At 38.5% G+C, this 19899-nt stretch overlaps 1 protein-coding gene across 2 annotated transcripts in view; it reads left to right on the forward strand.

Moving 5' to 3' along the window:
- Nucleotides 1-440: 440 nt before the first annotated feature.
- The window catches only part of LOC138960405 (protein bicaudal C homolog 1-like), an 84772-nt gene continuing 65313 nt past the window's right edge, over nt 441-19899 (forward strand). For both annotated transcript variants that reach the window (XR_011453965.1, XM_070332310.1), the window contains exons 1-3: nt 441-693; nt 6402-6448; nt 7132-7201. Coding sequence is in view for 1 of the 2 variants with exons in the window: in XM_070332310.1 (XP_070188411.1) it covers nt 504-693; nt 6402-6448; nt 7132-7201 (307 nt within the window). In the remaining variant the exon portion in view is untranslated. The remainder of the gene's footprint in view (nt 694-6401; nt 6449-7131; nt 7202-19899) is intronic.

Genomic DNA, 19899 nt, shown 5'->3' on the forward strand with positions numbered 1-19899 from the left:
TTCAGGGATTTTGCAAATTTCCCACTTTCGAGAATTTACTGTAACTAAATAGGCCTACATGTGTCAGTGTAAATTTGTGTTATTGACTGATACCGTGAAGTAGGCCTAATTCCTCTGCACCTGTACTTCCCATCATTCAGTGCCAGGAAGGACTGATATTTTCCGGCCAATCAGTGTAGAATAATTTTTAACGTGAAAACGAATACTTTTCATACTTTTCTCAAATATCTTCGGTGCGTGACATGACTTGGAAATCCATAAGTCAATGGAAACTCCATGCGTAAAAAGCTGACATGCATGATAGAAATCCAAAATCCACATGCTGAGCTGGAGGTGGGTTTTTTCGGCACAGTGGAAGCAGAGAAATTTGGTCCGGAATCACGATTTTCTCGCAGACAGTGTCTGCGATCACACGCGGCGCACGCGGACGTCTCGAGCAGTGCAACTCGTGGTGAGCGCGCGGAGGCCAAGCCTCGTTCTCAAGTGACAACAGCAACTATGCTATGGCGGAGAGCTATGGCGTGCAGACGGGTATGATGAGAGACACAACAAACTTCATCACTGAAAATGGCGTGGATAACTTCGACACAGCTTCTCAGGGGAGCAGAGAGGACTGTGTTGAACATGATCCTGGATTTACGGAAGACAGATTTCGGGTAGACCGGAAGAAACTGGAACAAATGCTGCAACTAGGTAAGCCGAATGCCACTTTGTTTCTCACACTACACACTGACTTGTTCGCTTGCTTCAGGTTTGAAGTCTTGGCAGTTGGTGGGACGGGTATCGAGTCCAACATATTGTGTTTCCTCAGCAACCGTCTTTCCTCTGAGCTCAGCTTTTGGTCGAGATAATCACACGTTCATTCATGTAGCCGTGTTTCAGAACATTTGTCGATTTGAGAAACTGAATCAATCCGTGAATGGTGCCCACTGCGTTCGTCAGGCCCCGTTTATAAACATAACTGGTCAAGCCTTGACAAGAAAAGAACTGTCCAGAGAACAAATTAAGTCATGGGTATCCGGAGTATTGTGTGGAACTTTTGAAGAGAAAACATGTGCGGAACTGGTTCACATGCTGGGATGCCTTTAACTTGAAGCCATCTTCCATGCTGTTCAAATATAAAAACAACGATTTTGTGTAAAATGATAGGCCTTTGGCCTATGCTTACAAATACTATAGGTTCATCTACTTGCTGCACGGTGTTCACAGTATATATATATATAGAAGTGTTCAATAATTTGTTGAGCAAAATGCACTCAACTTGATATAAAATTTAGTTCTTTGTATTATTATTTTATGATTGTGGACAACCAGTGAACCACTGTCCAGTGAAAGTTTTCTCGATTTATATATATATGAGTCCTGTAAATATATGCATCCACGTGCCTGCTAACCCTGTATTTTTAACTGCAGAAGAAGCATTCAGCATGAAAAATGCGATGTGTGCATTTTGACCTTGTTCATCAGTGATTCATTAATCATTTAATGAGAGTGTATAGACGGTATTACTATTACTGTATTAGTATACTATGTAGTGCGCATTTTTGTCTTACAAATTTATTTCCCTGATGTTCTTCATGAAAAGAAAAGAGAAAAAGACTACTAGCTAAAGGACACATGCACTTTCTGAAACTTTTTCTTTCTCTCTTTTTAAACGATACCCTACAAGTACAACGGTAACAATCCATAACTTTTATTCTCCTTTTTCAGAGCAGAAAAGATTCTTTTCTTTTTTTAAAGGGGAGCGTGGGAGTGGTAGTCCAAAGTGTTAAGATGAACAAGTAATTTGAAGACACAGTTGTTTCCTATTTCTTTTATACTAGGCTTCATGCCTGCTGTGTAAGAGTTTGAAGTTAAAAAAGATAAGCAGAAAGTTTGCTTCCAGTTCAGCCTTACTGGGCATTCATCCAAAGCCTTTTTTTCTACAGTATGCGCATTTCTACTTGTATACGTACATGTGTATACAAAAATTAATGTACTCTTGCGATTTTGCATTTGCTTATAAAATGCTGTTTTGAATAACTTTTTGGACTTGCATCATATCTCCCCTCTATATCAATCCTCACCAAAGATATCGTTCTAGCCTGCCCTAAGGCTAAAAATAAACATCCCAATAGAAATTAAAATATTGTGCAGTGTTTAACATTTAGACTGGGTACCACTATAGGTAACTGGTCTAGTACTTCTTTTCTTGTAAAACTATAGTGCGAGGAGCTCTGTCCATGTTGATTAACATGATAAATAACCAAACATGTTCAGTTTATATCATGAAGCCCTTCTAGCATTAGTATTAATTAACTTAATGCAGTACAGCCCTGAAAGTCCAACGAATGGTGTACTGGCCTTTGGCTAGTGATAGTGAAAACATGTCACCTGATTACACTTACAGTTGTAGTTCAAGTGTGATCAAATATCTTCATAATTGTAGTGACAGATAAAAGGAAGCAGGAGTTTCATCTCTCTCCTGCCTTTGACCCCAAGGAGCTGAAAGGTTTCATTCATGACTCTCCCCCAAACAGCAGATGGTGAAGTCAGGTCCTCAGGTGCACTGCTGATGCTCTTTTGCCTGCTTTCCCCCACTGTTGGCTGCTCTTTGTGTCAGCACCCCCCCCCTCCTCCCCCCTGCTAGTGCTGGGGCCAAACAGTTGGGGGCTTTCATAGAGTGCAGAGTGCACACAGCTTTAGGTGAAGAGTATCATACTTCTATCAAGTGGTTCTATCCCATCAGTGTCTGAGGCTGCATACAGTGGCACCGATGTACTTGTGCTAAGCTGTCTTTTGCTAGAGGGATTTTATTGAAGAACAAGAACAAACATTATCTATTTTCAAGCAGAAATTTACCCTTAGGACCCCTGCCTCACAAATTATACAAAAGGATACTGCGCTTAGATGTGAGAGATACAAATACAGCAGTTGTTGTAAACCAAGGACTGTACATTGTCATACATTGTTGTAAACCAAGGACTGTACATTGTCATACATTGTTGTAAACCAAGGACTGTACGTTGTCATACATTGTTGTAAACCAAGGACTGTACATTGTCATACATTGTTGTAAACCAAGGACTGTACATTGTCATACATTGTTGTAAACCAAGGACTGTACATTGTCATACATTGTTGTAAACCAAGGACTGTACATTGTCATACATTGTTGTAAACCAAGGACTGTACATTGTCATACATTGTTGTAAACCAAGGACTGTACATTGTCATACATTGTTGTAAACCAAGGACTGTACATTGTCATACATTGTTGTAAACCAAGGACTGTACATTGTCATACATTGTTGTAAACCAAGGACTGTACATTGTCATACATTGTTGTAAACCAAGGACTGTACATTGTCATACATTGTTGTAAACCAAGGACTGTACATTGTCATACATTGTTGTAAACCAAGGACTGTACATTGTCATACATTGTATGCAGAATCAACTAAATGGAATTACATACATTTATCTTTGTCAGATCTATTGAGAACTGAAGCTGCTCTGTGTGTGGACACAATGCATATTGCAATAAAACTACATGTAGTTTAATGTCTGTTATGATAGAGAACTGAAGCAGCTCTGTGTGTGGACACAATGCATATTGCAATAAAACTACATGTAGTTTAATGTCTGTTATGATAGAGAACTGAAGCTGCTCTGTGTGTGGACACAATGCATATTGCAATAAAACGACATGTAGTTTAATGTCTGTTATGATAGAGAACTGAAGCTGCTCTGTGTGTGGACACAATGCATATATTGCAATAAAACTACATGTAGTTTAATGTCTGTTATGATAGAGAACTGAAGCTGCTCTGTGTGTGGACACAATGCATATTGCAATAAAACTACATGTAGTTTAATTTCTGTTATGATAGAGAACTGGTTGGCTTTTCTTTTCTTTCTTTTTTTAAAGATTTTTTGTTTTGTATAGAAGTTAGAACTGGAAGAAAAGGAAAAAGCTGAAAGTACTGAAAGTCTGCATGCATGTCTGTATTTGGTTGGTACAGTCCAAGTTTTATAACCTTCTCAAGATCCCAGTCTCGTTTAACCTGGTACCTTTTATATAGCAGGTTTTGTGCATGTGTTTTATACACCAGCCATGTAGAGCATTGGCCCAGCCACAAACTGTTGGATAGTAAGGCATTGCTGGGCAAATAGAGTGTAATGGACCATGCTAACCCAACACAACCTCACACTATGCAGGTACTGTGTTGCAGTGTATAAATAATCGAGGTTCTTGTTCCCTAAATGTAAGTTTTCACAGTTATAGAGCCAGGATTTCGTGTTGATGAATTGATTTCAACTTGTTTGAACTTAGTCCTAGAGTTATTCTGTTAGAAACTATTGTTTATGGAAAGTAATTTTTCGAGCTGTGAAATTGTGCAGTGTAACAGTTGTAGCCTTAGCTGAGTTAAAGATAATTACTTTAATTGTCTGAAACTAAGTGCATGGTATTTGTTGAGCAAGTCGTACCTGTGCATGAGAATTGTTCTATGACAAGTGTCAGTAAGGGGGAGGTTGAGGTTGAGGTAGAGGTTGAGGTTGAGGTTGAGGTTGAGGTAGAGGTTGAGGTTGAGGTTGAGGGAGGTGAAGGGTGTTTCTTTCATCTACACCTTTCTCTTAACCTAACAAGCTGTTGGTATAAGCAGGCAGATTTGTTTTCCAAACACCATGGTGACTATTTTTAGCTGAGAAGCAGTGGGAATCTCATTTCTTTTCTAAACAGACCCCCTACCCATCACCTGATCTTGGGGGGTGGGCAAGTAGGTGGCACCACTCTGGAGGAAAGATGTTTCGTGCCAGGTGGCATCAAGGGGATCTTTATACCTCTTTCACAGTTTCAGCCTTCTTTTCGCCCAGACCCCCACTTCCTCTGTTTTGTGTGTGTGCACGAACATTGTACAGTAAATTTCTACGGCAGCCTCTTTTTCTCTTTGTCCACTCTTGGAACGTCTTTTGTGTCAGATTCAGTGGTTTTAAATTTAATACATGTGTGTATGTATTTGTATGCGAGCCTCGATGGGCACAGTGGCGTGGTGGTAAGACGTCGGCCTCCTAATCGGGAGTTCGTGAGTTCTAATCCCGGTCGCTGCCGCCTGGTTGGTTAAGAGTGGAGATTTTTCCGATCTCCCAGGTCAACTTATGTGCAGACCTGCTTAGTGACTTAACTCCCTTCATGTGTACACGCAAGCACAAGACCAAGTGCGCACGGAAAAGATCCTGTAACCCATGTCAGAGTTCGGTGGGTTATAGAAACACGAAAATACCCAGCATGCCTCACCCGAAATGCTGCCTGAATGGCGGGGTAAAAACGGTCATACACGTAAAAATCCACTCGTGCTAAAAGCATGAGTGAACGTGGGAGTCTAAGCCCATGAACAAAGAAGAAGAAGTATGCGAGCCTGGACACTTATTGGTAGTATTGTTAGTCCCAGTTTGCAGTTTAAATTTTAATGTTCCCTAAAATCAAACACAAAATAAGACATGACTTTGCTGTGATTATAAACTTATGGTAGGTAAGAGATACTTGCATTATTAAGGGAAAAAAAAACAAGAAAGGTTAGTAAATGGAATAGTTAAAAAAAACATTATAAAAAAGACGTGACATTCACATCAACCTGGGGGGCGGGGATGTAGCTCAGTCGGTAGCGCGCTGGATTTGTATCCAGTTGGCCGCTGTCAGCGTGAGTTCGTCCCCACGTTCGGCGAGAGATGTATTTCTCAGAGTCAACTTTGTGTGCAGACTCTCCTCGGTGTCCGAACACCCCCGTGTGTACACGCAAGCACAAGACCAAGTGCTCACGGAAAAGATCCTGTAGTCCATGTCAGAGTTCGGTGGGTTATAGAAACACGAAAATACCCAGCATGCTTCCTCCGAAAGCGGCGTATGGCTGCCTAAATGGCGGGGTAAAAACGGTCATACACGTAAACTTCCACTCGTGCAAAAACACGAGTGTGCGTGGGAGTTTCAGCCCACGAACGCAGAAGAAGAAAACATCAACCTGGCATCTGAAGTTTGCGGATAAACATGTATGAGATGAGATGATGCATAAAATGGAATAGCTGAGTCCTAATGAAGCGACTAACTAGTTGACTGCTTGTGACTAAATAACTCAACTCAGCTGTCCTTTATGTGTATGTCATGTCATTTTTAGTTGTTTGTCCGTCCACTTTAAAGACTTTAAGGTTGACGTACTGGTAAATGTTTTCTTTTGTCTATGTTTAATTTTAAACGTTCCCTTGACTAACCATTCTTGTGGTTTTATTTTTGACTTGGAATGTTAGTAGTCTATCTCTTTGAATTTCTTTTTGCATTATGAAAATTAAGCCATACATTCTCTAGTTTTTAAAACAATGTATGGAACTGACATGTGATGTTGATGATGTTCCAATTTTATTTTCAGTTCCTGGGGATGAGTTTGTTGAAAGTGCTGAGGATTTTTTCCAGAGGGTAAGCATTCAGATTTTTATCATTCACTGAATTTTCTAATTGTAGATTTAGAACAGAAGTATATTAGAGAGTCATTTTGTTTGTTGACAAAAGAAGCAAACAGCTCCCACTTCCTTTGAATCACAGTGTATGTTGTAACCAAGCATTGTGTGAAGGATGAATGAAAATCAAAATGGAATTATTCCTAAACTAGTAAACATGTCACATACTGATAGTCATACTGACAACAACAAAAAAATGGCAGGTAAGTAAGATAACTTTGGTCTGTATTACATATCTCCACTATTTGCTCAGGAATGCTGATGCCTCAATTTACGTCACTATCAGCAATATGAACAGCCATTGTTGACATACTCTTGACATTGCTTTTTGCTTCAAGTAAAACTCAAGTGGGTTTTATGTAACTGTGTACTGTGTAAACAACAGTGTTTGCTCTTTGATAGTAGACTGTTCCTGTACGCTGAAGAGTATGATTCTTTGAATTTAAGATTCAAGATCTTCGGGTTCCAGCTATTGCTGGATATGTCTTGATATAAATACATGTACTAACTACAGGAGTACAGGATGGATTTTGAAGCAAAAATGGTTTTGTTTCTTATGTGTGTGTATTCAATGGGAATGAATGTATTGAAAGTATAACCTGGAACTATTGGTATTAAAACGAGTCAAATGCTTGTTTTCAGGTTATGGATGAAACAAATACCCAGATAACATGGCCGTCCAAACTGAAAATTGGTGCAAAGTCCAAAAAAGGTACTTGTCTCTTTGTCTGTTAACTATTATATTGTGATTTTAGTTTGTACTGTGTTGTTTTGTCTATTACTTTATTCCATGAATAATTTTGTCCTTGATCAAAAGTGTTTGTGTTTATTGTGAGTGTAGATGTGTGAGTTTGTGTTTATTGTGACTGTAGATGTGTGTGTTTGTGATTATTGTGAGTGTAGATGTGTGTGTTTGTGATTATTGTGACTCTAGATGTGTGTGTTTGTGATTATTGTGAGTGTAGATGTGTGTGTTTGTGATTATTGTGAGTGTAGATGTGTGTGTTTGTGATTATTGTGACTGTAGATGTGTGTGTTTGTGTTTATTGTGACTGTAGATGTGTGTGTTTGTGATTATTGTGAGTGTAGATGTGTGTGTTTGTGATTATTGTGAGTGTAGATGTGTGTGTTTGTGATTATTGTGAGTGTAGATGTGTGTGTTTGTGATTATTGTGAGTGTAGATGTGTGTGTTTGTGATTATTGTGAGTGTAGATGTGTGTGTTTGTGTTTATTGTGAGTGTAGATGTGTGTGTTTGTGTTTATTGTGAGTGTAGATGTGTGTGTTTGTGATTATTGTGAGTGTAGATGTGTGTGTTTGTGATTATTGTGACTGTAGATGTGTGTGTTTGTGATTATTGTGACTGTAGATGTGTGTGTTTGTGATTATTGTGAGTGTAGATGTGTGTGTTTGTGATTATTGTGAGTGTAGATGTGTGTGTTTGTGTTTATTGTGAGTGTAGATGTGTGTGTTTGTGATTATTGTGAGTGTAGATGTGTGTGTTTGTGTTTATTGTGACTGTAGATGTGTGTGTTTGTGATTATTGTGAGTGTAGATGTGTGTGTTTGTGTTTATTGTGAGTGTAGATGTGTGTGTTTGTGTTTATTGTGAGTGTAGCTGTGTGTGTTTGTGTTTATTGTGAGTGTAGATGTGTGTGTTTGTGTTTATTGTGACTGTAGATGTGTGTGTTTGTGTTTATTGTGAGTGTAGATGTGTGTGTTTGTGTTTATTGTGAGTGTAGATGTGTGTGTTTGTGATTATTGTGACTGTAGATGTGTGTGTTTGTGATTATTGTGAGTGTAGATGTGTGTGTTTGTGTTTATTGTGAGTGTAGATGTGTGTGTTTGTGATTATTGTGAGTGTAGATGTGTGTGTTTGTGATTATTGTGACTGTAGATGTGTGTGTTTGTGATTATTGTGAGTGTAGATGTGTGTGTTTGTGATTATTGTGAGTGTAGATGTGTGTGTTTGTGATTATTGTGAGTGTAGATGTGTGTGTTTGTGATTATTGTGACTGTAGATGTGTGTGTTTGTGATTATTGTGAGTGTAGATGTGTGTGTTTATTGTGAGTGTAGATGTGTGTGTTTGTGATTATTGTGAGTGTAGATGTGTGTGTTTGTGATTATTGTGACTGTAGATGTGTGAGTTTGTGATTATTGTGAGTGTAGCTGTGTGTGTTTGTGATTATTGTGAGTGTAGCTGTGTGTGTTTGTGTTTATTGTGAGTGTAGCTGTGTGTGTTTGTGATTATTGTGAGTGTAGCTGTGTGTGTTTGTGTTTATTGTGAGTGTAGATGTGTGTGTTTGTGTTTATTGTGAGTGTAGATGTGTGTGTTTGTGATTATTGTGAGTGTAGATGTGTGTGTTTGTGATTATTGTGAGTGTAGATGTGTGTGTTTGTGATTATTGTGAGTGTAGATGTGTGTGTTTGTGATTATTGTGAGTGTAGATGTGTGAGTTTGTGATTATTGTGACTGTAGATGTGTGTGTTTGTGATTATTGTGAGTGTAGATGTGTGTGTTTGTGATTATTGTGAGTGTAGATGTGTGTGTTTGTGATTATTGTGAGTGTAGATGTGTGTGTTTGTGATTATTGTGAGTGTAGATGTGTGTGTTTGTGTTTATTGTGAGTGTAGATGTGTGTGTTTGTGATTATTGTGAGTGTAGATGTGTGTGTTTGTGATTATTGTGAGTGTAGATGTGTGTGTTTGTGATTATTGTGAGTGTAGATGTGTGTGTTTGTGATTATTGTGAGTGTAGATGTGTGTGTTTGTGTTTATTGTGAGTGTAGATGTGTGTGTTTGTGTTTATTGTGAGTGTAGATGTGTGTGTTTGTGTTTATTGTGACTGTAGATGTGTGTGTTAGTGTTTATTGTGACTGTAGATGTGTGAGTTTGCATGTCTACCTATCAGCACTGGCGTCATGATCATGCACAATGCCTTTTGCATGTTGAAAATATAATCACCGACAGATCAGGTTGGTCTTTATTGTTCATGTTTTAAAATTCGTTTTATAATAAAAGTGGAAATGTTTGGAAAATCTGGGGGGGGGGGGGGGGGGGGTGTCACGGTGAGAAAGGGAGAGAGACAAAGAAATCTGAAATGCATGCGAGCTTGACATTTTGCCAATGCTTCTCAAACGTACTAAAAAGTTTTCAGTTCGTCAGGGCAAGTGCCCTAATTCTCGGTAGGTCCCAATGTCACATGTAGACTAGATTCTGTCAGCATTTTCTTTTGGCCGTGTGCACTGGAATTACACACTAACAAAAGCTCTTTGAGGATCAGGTGGGAGAGAAGAGGTCTGTTACAACTCCAATCACACATGGCAGAACAAGGGGGTCAGGGATCATGGGTTCTGACGTCAAACACGCCTTTCACTAACACCTACCACTACCTACGTACCAAGTCTTTCTCTTCTTCGGGTCTTCAATCATTCCCACAGACTTTTTTCATGCTATTTCATGCGTATGCTGCCAAGTCTTTCTTCTTTTGTTCATCTTTCGTGATACTTGTTCTTTCTTTTTTCTTCAACCCCGTTTCCTGCCACTTGAAGAGTGGGGAGGCACCGAGTGAAAGAGACGTATTGTGGGGGTGACGTGACCCAAGCAGAAAAGAGTTAGTGCGCCCTTCTGGCAACGAAGGGTTCTTGCAAAGCCAGACAATAAGCTTTTTCTATATAATCTGAAGGTGGTTCTTTTCACTTTCAGGCTGCTGTCAACCTTGAATTGAAATGATCAAGAGCTGTAGATATATTCTTTTGACTGTGGGCATTCAATTGCAGTAGATTTGACAATAGTGCTTGTTAGTACAAGGTGTTACCCAGGCTGCACAGGAATTTCCTGTTTCCGTTAGGCTGTTGATAGGACTGAAATCGAGCCAAGTTTGGTGTTTGCTTAGCTGTGTCTTACATTTAAACTTATCAGAGATTGACAGAGGGTGCAAGATGGTTTTCGGAAGACATGGTATGTAATAAGTGCTTTAATTTTATTTGTTAAAAGGAGAATTCACACACAAAATATGTTCAAAACAATAGGAAGAAATATGAATTGGGAAGTACCGTCCTTTAATTGTGTACAACTTTACTAACAGGGTAAGTACGTGTAACCGAGTGCCGAAGCACCACAATCACCTTTGGAGGCGAAGTCCAATCAAACAGGATTGAGAATTTTAGAGCTTATTTCTAAGCCCTATGCATAAAATAACTGTTATGCATTTGCAAAGGAATCCATGAACATACAGAGAGACAAAAGCCGCCAGACCCCATCACAAACAGATACTCTACAATCCACAGGTGTTGCCTACTTCAAAGGCGAACAGCTCTGCAGAGTCTGCTGTGAAGGGCGACGGTAGTCTCCCTGTCACATACGCATTTGCTTTCAATCTCAATAGTGGAGGAAAGCGACATTTAAATACTTTTGCTTATTGAAACACATTCGCTTTGTGATTGTGTTTTACATGGCATTTTACCTGTAGCTCAGCCTTATAACTATGTGATCATCAACAATATGTAAGGTATGCGTTTCTAGCACATTCACAGTCTGTTGGGAAGTTATTCGCTTTGTGATTGTGTTTTACATGGCATTTTACCTGTAGCTCAGCCTTATAACTATGTGATCATCAACAATATGTAAGGTATGCGTTTCTAGCACATTCACAGTCTGTTGGGAAGTTATTCGCTTTGTGATTGTGTTTTACATGGCATTTTACCTGTAGCTCAGCCTTATAACTATGTGATCATCAACAATATGTAAGGTATGCGTTTCTAGCACATTCACAGTCTGTTGGGAGTTATTCGCTTTGTGATTGTGTTTTACATGGCATTTTACCTGTAGCTCAGCCTTATAACTATGTGATCATCAACAATATGTAAGGTATGCGTTTCTAGCACATTCACAGTCTGTTGGGAAGTTATTCGCTTTGTGATTGTGTTTTACATGGCATTTTACCTGTAGCTCAGCCTTATAACTATGTGATCATCAACAATATGTAAGGTATGCGTTTCTAGCACATTCACAGTCTGTTGGGAAGTTATTCGCTTTGTGATTGTGTTTTACATGGCATTTTACCTGTAGCTCAGCCTTATAACTATGTGATCATCAACAATATGTAAGGTATGCGTTTCTAGCACATTCACAGTCTGTTGGGAAGTTATTCGCTTTGTGATTGTGTTTTACATGGCATTTTACCTGTAGCTCAGCCTTATAACTATGTGATCATCAACAATATGTAAGGTATGCGTTTCTAGCACATTCACAGTCTGTTGGGAAGTTATTCGCTTTGTGATTGTGTTTTACATGGCATTTTACCTGTAGCTCAGCCTTATAACTATGTGATCATCAACAATATGTAAGGTATGCGTTTCTAGCACATTCACAGTCTGTTGGGAAGTTATTCGCTTTGTGATTGTGTTTTACATGGCATTTTACCTGTAGCTCAGCCTTATAACTATGTGATCATCAACAATATGTAAGGTATGCGTTTCTAGCACATTCACAGTCTGTTGGGAAGTTATTCGCTTTGTGATTGTGTTTTACATGGCATTTTACCTGTAGCTCAGCCTTATAACTATGTGATCATCAACAATATGTAAGGTATGCGTTTCTAGCACATTCACAGTCTGTTGGGAAGTTATTCGCTTTGTGATTGTGTTTTACATGGCATTTTACCTGTAGCTCAGCCTTATAACTATGTGATCATCAACAATATGTAAGGTATGCGTTTCTAGCACATTCACAGTCTGTTGGGAAGTTATTCGCTTTGTGATTGTGTTTTACATGGCATTTTACCTGTAGCTCAGCCTTATAACTATGTGATCATCAACAATATGTAAGGTATGCGTTTCTAGCACATTCACAGTCTGTTGGGAGTTATTCGCTTTGTGATTGTGTTTTACATGGCATTTTACCTGTAGCTCAGCCTTATAACTATGTGATCATCAACAATATGTAAGGTATGCGTTTCTAGCACATTCACAGTCTGTTGGGAGTTATTCGCTTTGTGATTGTGTTTTACATGGCATTTTACCTGTAGCTCAGCCTTATAACTATGTGATCATCAACAATATGTAAGGTATGCGTTTCTAGCACATTCACAGTCTGTTGGGAGTTATTCGCTTTGTGATTGTGTTTTACATGGCATTTTACCTGTAGCTCAGCCTTATAACTATGTGATCATCAACAATATGTAAGGTATGCGTTTCTAGCACATTCACAGTCTGTTGGGAAGTTATTCGCTTTGTGATTGTGTTTTACATGGCATTTTACCTGTAGCTCAGCCTTATAACTATGTGATCATCAACAATATGTAAGGTATGCGTTTCTAGCACATTCACAGTCTGTTGGGAGTTATTCGCTTTGTGATTGTGTTTTACATGGCATTTTACCTGTAGCTCAGCCTTATAACTATGTGATCATCAACAATATGTAAGGTATGCGTTTCTAGCACATTCACAGTCTGTTGGGAGTTATTCGCTTTGTGATTGTGTTTTACATGGCATTTTACCTGTAGCTCAGCCTTATAACTATGTGATCATCAACAATATGTAAGGTATGCGTTTCTAGCACATTCACAGTCTGTTGGGAAGTTATTCGCTTTGTGATTGTGTTTTACATGGCATTTTACCTGTAGCTCAGCCTTATAACTATGTGATCATCAACAATATGTAAGGTATGCGTTTCTAGCACATTCACAGTCTGTTGGGAGTTATTCGCTTTGTGATTGTGTTTTACATGGCATTTTACCTGTAGCTCAGCCTTATAACTATGTGATCATCAACAATATGTAAGGTATGCGTTTCTAGCACATTCACAGTCTGTTGGGACGTTATTCGCTTTGTGATTGTGTTTTACATGGCATTTTACCTGTAGCTCAGCCTTATAACTATGTGATCATCAACAATATGTAAGGTATGCGTTTCTAGCACATTCACAGTCTGTTGGGAAGTTATTCGCTTTGTGATTGTGTTTTACATGGCATTTTACCTGTAGCTCAGCCTTATAACTATGTGATCATCAACAATATGTAAGGTATGCGTTTCTAGCACATTCACAGTCTGTTGGGAAGTTATTCGCTTTGTGATTGTGTTTTACATGGCATTTTACCTGTAGCTCAGCCTTATAACTATGTGATCATCAACAATATGTAAGGTATGCGTTTCTAGCACATTCACAGTCTGTTGGGAAGTTATTCGCTTTGTGATTGTGTTTTACATGGCATTTTACCTGTAGCTCAGCCTTATAACTATGTGATCATCAACAATATGTAAGGTATGCGTTTCTAGCACATTCACAGTCTGTTGGGAAGTTATTCGCTTTGTGATTGTGTTTTACATGGCATTTTACCTGTAGCTCAGCCTTATAACTATGTGATCATCAACAATATGTAAGGTATGCGTTTCTAGCACATTCACAGTCTGTTGGGAAGTTATTCGCTTTGTGATTGTGTTTTACATGGCATTTTACCTGTAGCTCAGCCTTATAACTATGTGATCATCAACAATATGTAAGGTATGCGTTTCTAGCACATTCACAGTCTGTTGGGAAGTTATTCGCTTTGTGATTGTGTTTTACATGGCATTTTACCTGTAGCTCAGCCTTATAACTATGTGATCATCAACAATATGTAAGGTATGCGTTTCTAGCACATTCACAGTCTGTTGGGAAGTTATTCGCTTTGTGATTGTGTTTTACATGGCATTTTACCTGTAGCTCAGCCTTATAACTATGTGATCATCAACAATATGTAAGGTATGCGTTTCTAGCACATTCACAGTCTGTTGGGAAGTTATTCGCTTTGTGATTGTGTTTTACATGGCATTTTACCTGTAGCTCAGCCTTATAACTATGTGATCATCAACAATATGTAAGGTATGCGTTTCTAGCACATTCACAGTCTGTTGGGAAGTTATTCGCTTTGTGATTGTGTTTTACATGGCATTTTACCTGTAGCTCAGCCTTATAACTATGTGATCATCAACAATATGTAAGGTATGCGTTTCTAGCACATTCACAGTCTGTTGGGAAGTTATTCGCTTTGTGATTGTGTTTTACATGGCATTTTACCTGTAGCTCAGCCTTATAACTATGTGATCATCAACAATATGTAAGGTATGCGTTTCTAGCACATTCACAGTCTGTTGGGAAGTTATTCGCTTTGTGATTGTGTTTTACATGGCATTTTACCTGTAGCTCAGCCTTATAACTATGTGATCATCAACAATATGTAAGGTATGCGTTTCTAGCACATTCACAGTCTGTTGGGAAGTTATTCGCTTTGTGATTGTGTTTTACATGGCATTTTACCTGTAGCTCAGCCTTATAACTATGTGATCATCAACAATATGTAAGGTATGCGTTTCTAGCACATTCACAGTCTGTTGGGAAGTTATTCGCTTTGTGATTGTGTTTTACATGGCATTTTACCTGTAGCTCAGCCTTATAACTATGTGATCATCAACAATATGTAAGGTATGCGTTTCTAGCACATTCACAGTCTGTTGGGAAGTTATTCGCTTTGTGATTGTGTTTTACATGGCATTTTACCTGTAGCTCAGCCTTATAACTATGTGATCATCAACAATATGTAAGGTATGCGTTTCTAGCACATTCACAGTCTGTTGGGAAGTTATTCGCTTTGTGATTGTGTTTTACATGGCATTTTACCTGTAGCTCAGCCTTATAACTATGTGATCATCAACAATATGTAAGGTATGCGTTTCTAGCACATTCACAGTCTGTTGGGAAGTTATTCGCTTTGTGATTGTGTTTTACATGGCATTTTACCTGTAGCTCAGCCTTATAACTATGTGATCATCAACAATATGTAAGGTATGCGTTTCTAGCACATTCACAGTCTGTTGGGAAGTTATTCGCTTTGTGATTGTGTTTTACATGGCATTTTACCTGTAGCTCAGCCTTATAACTATGTGATCATCAACAATATGTAAGGTATGCGTTTCTAGCACATTCACAGTCTGTTGGGAAGTTATTCGCTTTGTGATTGTGTTTTACATGGCATTTTACCTGTAGCTCAGCCTTATAACTATGTGATCATCAACAATATGTAAGGTATGCGTTTCTAGCACATTCACAGTCTGTTGGGAAGTTATTCGCTTTGTGATTGTGTTTTACATGGCATTTTACCTGTAGCTCAGCCTTATAACTATGTGATCATCAACAATATGTAAGGTATGCGTTTCTAGCACATTCACAGTCTGTTGGGAGTTATTCGCTTTGTGATTGTGTTTTACATGGCATTTTACCTGTAGCTCAGCCTTATAACTATGTGATCATCAACAATATGTAAGGTATGCGTTTCTAGCACATTCACAGTCTGTTGGGAAGTTATTCGCTTTGTGATTGTGTTTTACATGGCATTTTACCTGTAGCTCAGCCTTATAACTATGTGATCATCAACAATATGTAAGGTATGCGTTTCTAGCACATTCACAGTCTGTTGGGAAGTTATTCGCTTTGTGATTGTGTTTTACATGGCATTTTACCTGTAGCTCAGCCTTATAACTATGTGATCATCAACAATATGTAAGGTATGCGTTTCTAGCACATTCACAGTCTGTTGGGAAGTTATTCGCTTTGTGATTGTGTTTTACATGGCATTTTACCTGTAGCTCAGCCTTATAACTATGTGATCATCAACAATATGTAAGGTATGCGTTTCTAGCACATTCACAGTCTGTTGGGAAGTTATTCGCTTTGTGATTGTGTTTTACATGGCATTTTACCTGTAGCTCAGCCTTATAACTATGTGATCATCAACAATATGTAAGGTATGCGTTTCTAGCACATTCACAGTCTGTTGGGAAGTTATTCGCTTTGTGATTGTGTTTTACATGGCATTTTACCTGTAGCTCAGCCTTATAACTATGTGATCATCAACAATATGTAAGGTATGCGTTTCTAGCACATTCACAGTCTGTTGGGAAGTTATTCGCTTTGTGATTGTGTTTTACATGGCATTTTACCTGTAGCTCAGCCTTATAACTATGTGATCATCAACAATATGTAAGGTATGCGTTTCTAGCACATTCACAGTCTGTTGGGAAGTTATTCGCTTTGTGATTGTGTTTTACATGGCATTTTACCTGTAGCTCAGCCTTATAACTATGTGATCATCAACAATATGTAAGGTATGCGTTTCTAGCACATTCACAGTCTGTTGGGAAGTTATTCGCTTTGTGATTGTGTTTTACATGGCATTTTACCTGTAGCTCAGCCTTATAACTATGTGATCATCAACAATATGTAAGGTATGCGTTTCTAGCACATTCACAGTCTGTTGGGAAGTTATTCGCTTTGTGATTGTGTTTTACATGGCATTTTACCTGTAGCTCAGCCTTATAACTATGTGATCATCAACAATATGTAAGGTATGCGTTTCTAGCACATTCACAGTCTGTTGGGAAGTTATTCGCTTTGTGATTGTGTTTTACATGGCATTTTACCTGTAGCTCAGCCTTATAACTATGTGATCATCAACAATATGTAAGGTATGCGTTTCTAGCACATTCACAGTCTGTTGGGAAGTTATTCGCTTTGTGATTGTGTTTTACATGGCATTTTACCTGTAGCTCAGCCTTATAACTATGTGATCATCAACAATATGTAAGGTATGCGTTTCTAGCACATTCACAGTCTGTTGGGAAGTTATTCGCTTTGTGATTGTGTTTTACATGGCATTTTACCTGTAGCTCAGCCTTATAACTATGTGATCATCAACAATATGTAAGGTATGCGTTTCTAGCACATTCACAGTCTGTTGGGAAGTTATTCGCTTTGTGATTGTGTTTTACATGGCATTTTACCTGTAGCTCAGCCTTATAACTATGTGATCATCAACAATATGTAAGGTATGCGTTTCTAGCACATTCACAGTCTGTTGGGAAGTTATTCGCTTTGTGATTGTGTTTTACATGGCATTTTACCTGTAGCTCAGCCTTATAACTATGTGATCATCAACAATATGTAAGGTATGCGTTTCTAGCACATTCACAGTCTGTTGGGAAGTTATTCGCTTTGTGATTGTGTTTTACATGGCATTTTACCTGTAGCTCAGCCTTATAACTATGTGATCATCAACAATATGTAAGGTATGCGTTTCTAGCACATTCACAGTCTGTTGGGAAGTTATTCGCTTTGTGATTGTGTTTTACATGGCATTTTACCTGTAGCTCAGCCTTATAACTATGTGATCATCAACAATATGTAAGGTATGCGTTTCTAGCACATTCACAGTCTGTTGGGAAGTTATTCGCTTTGTGATTGTGTTTTACATGGCATTTTACCTGTAGCTCAGCCTTATAACTATGTGATCATCAACAATATGTAAGGTATGCGTTTCTAGCACATTCACAGTCTGTTGGGAAGTTATTCGCTTTGTGATTGTGTTTTACATGGCATTTTACCTGTAGCTCAGCCTTATAACTATGTGATCATCAACAATATGTAAGGTATGCGTTTCTAGCACATTCACAGTCTGTTGGGAAGTTATTCGCTTTGTGATTGTGTTTTACATGGCATTTTACCTGTAGCTCAGCCTTATAACTATGTGATCATCAACAATATGTAAGGTATGCGTTTCTAGCACATTCACAGTCTGTTGGGAAGTTATTCGCTTTGTGATTGTGTTTTACATGGCATTTTACCTGTAGCTCAGCCTTATAACTATGTGATCATCAACAATATGTAAGGTATGCGTTTCTAGCACATTCACAGTCTGTTGGGAAGTTATTCGCTTTGTGATTGTGTTTTACATGGCATTTTACCTGTAGCTCAGCCTTATAACTATGTGATCATCAACAATATGTAAGGTATGCGTTTCTAGCACATTCACAGTCTGTTGGGAAGTTATTCGCTTTGTGATTGTGTTTTACATGGCATTTTACCTGTAGCTCAGCCTTATAACTATGTGATCATCAACAATATGTAAGGTATGCGTTTCTAGCACATTCACAGTCTGTTGGGAAGTTATTCGCTTTGTGATTGTGTTTTACATGGCATTTTACCTGTAGCTCAGCCTTATAACTATGTGATCATCAACAATATGTAAGGTATGCGTTTCTAGCACATTCACAGTCTGTTGGGAAGTTATTCGCTTTGTGATTGTGTTTTACATGGCATTTTACCTGTAGCTCAGCCTTATAACTATGTGATCATCAACAATATGTAAGGTATGCGTTTCTAGCACATTCACAGTCTGTTGGGAAGTTATTCGCTTTGTGATTGTGTTTTACATGGCATTTTACCTGTAGCTCAGCCTTATAACTATGTGATCATCAACAATATGTAAGGTATGCGTTTCTAGCACATTCACAGTCTGTTGGGAAGTTATTCGCTTTGTGATTGTGTTTTACATGGCATTTTACCTGTAGCTCAGCCTTATAACTATGTGATCATCAACAATATGTAAGGTATGCGTTTCTAGCACATTCACAGTCTGTTGGGAAGTTATTCGCTTTGTGATTGTGTTTTACATGGCATTTTACCTGTAGCTCAGCCTTATAACTATGTGATCATCAACAATATGTAAGGTATGCGTTTCTAGCACATTCACAGTCTGTTGGGAAGTTATTCGCTTTGTGATTGTGTTTTACATGGCATTTTACCTGTAGCTCAGCCTTATAACTATGTGATCATCAACAATATGTAAGGTATGCGTTTCTAGCACATTCACAGTCTGTTGGGAAGTTATTCGCTTTGTGATTGTGTTTTACATGGCATTTTACCTGTAGCTCAGCCTTATAACTATGTGATCATCAACAATATGTAAGGTATGCGTTTCTAGCACATTCACAGTCTGTTGGGAAGTTATTCGCTTTGTGATTGTGTTTTACATGGCATTTTACCTGTAGCTCAGCCTTATAACTATGTGATCATCAACAATATGTAAGGTATGCGTTTCTAGCACATTCACAGTCTGCTGGGAAGTTATTCGCTTTGTGATTGTGTTTTACATGGCATTTTACCTGTAGCTCAGCCTTATAACTATGTGATCATCAACAATATGTAAGGTATGCGTTTCTAGCACATTCACAGTCTGTTGGGAAGTTATTCGCTTTGTGATTGTGTTTTACATGGCATTTTACCTGTAGCTCAGCCTTATAACTATGTGATCATCAACAATATGTAAGGTATGCGTTTCTAGCACATTCACAGTCTGTTGGGAAGTTATTCGCTTTGTGATTGTGTTTTACATGGCATTTTACCTGTAGCTCAGCCTTATAACTATGTGATCATCAACAGTATGTAAGGTATGCGTTTCTAGCACATTCACAGTCTGTTGGGAAGTTATTCGCTTTGTGATTGTGTTTTACATGGCATTTTACCTGTAGCTCAGCCTTATAACTATGTGATCATCAACAATATGTAAGGTATGCGTTTCTAGCACATTCACAGTCTG

The sequence above is a fragment of the Littorina saxatilis genome, linkage group LG2 (assembly GCF_037325665.1).
Source record: "Littorina saxatilis isolate snail1 linkage group LG2, US_GU_Lsax_2.0, whole genome shotgun sequence".
In the NCBI taxonomy this organism is placed as follows: Eukaryota; Metazoa; Mollusca; class Gastropoda; order Littorinimorpha; family Littorinidae; genus Littorina; species Littorina saxatilis.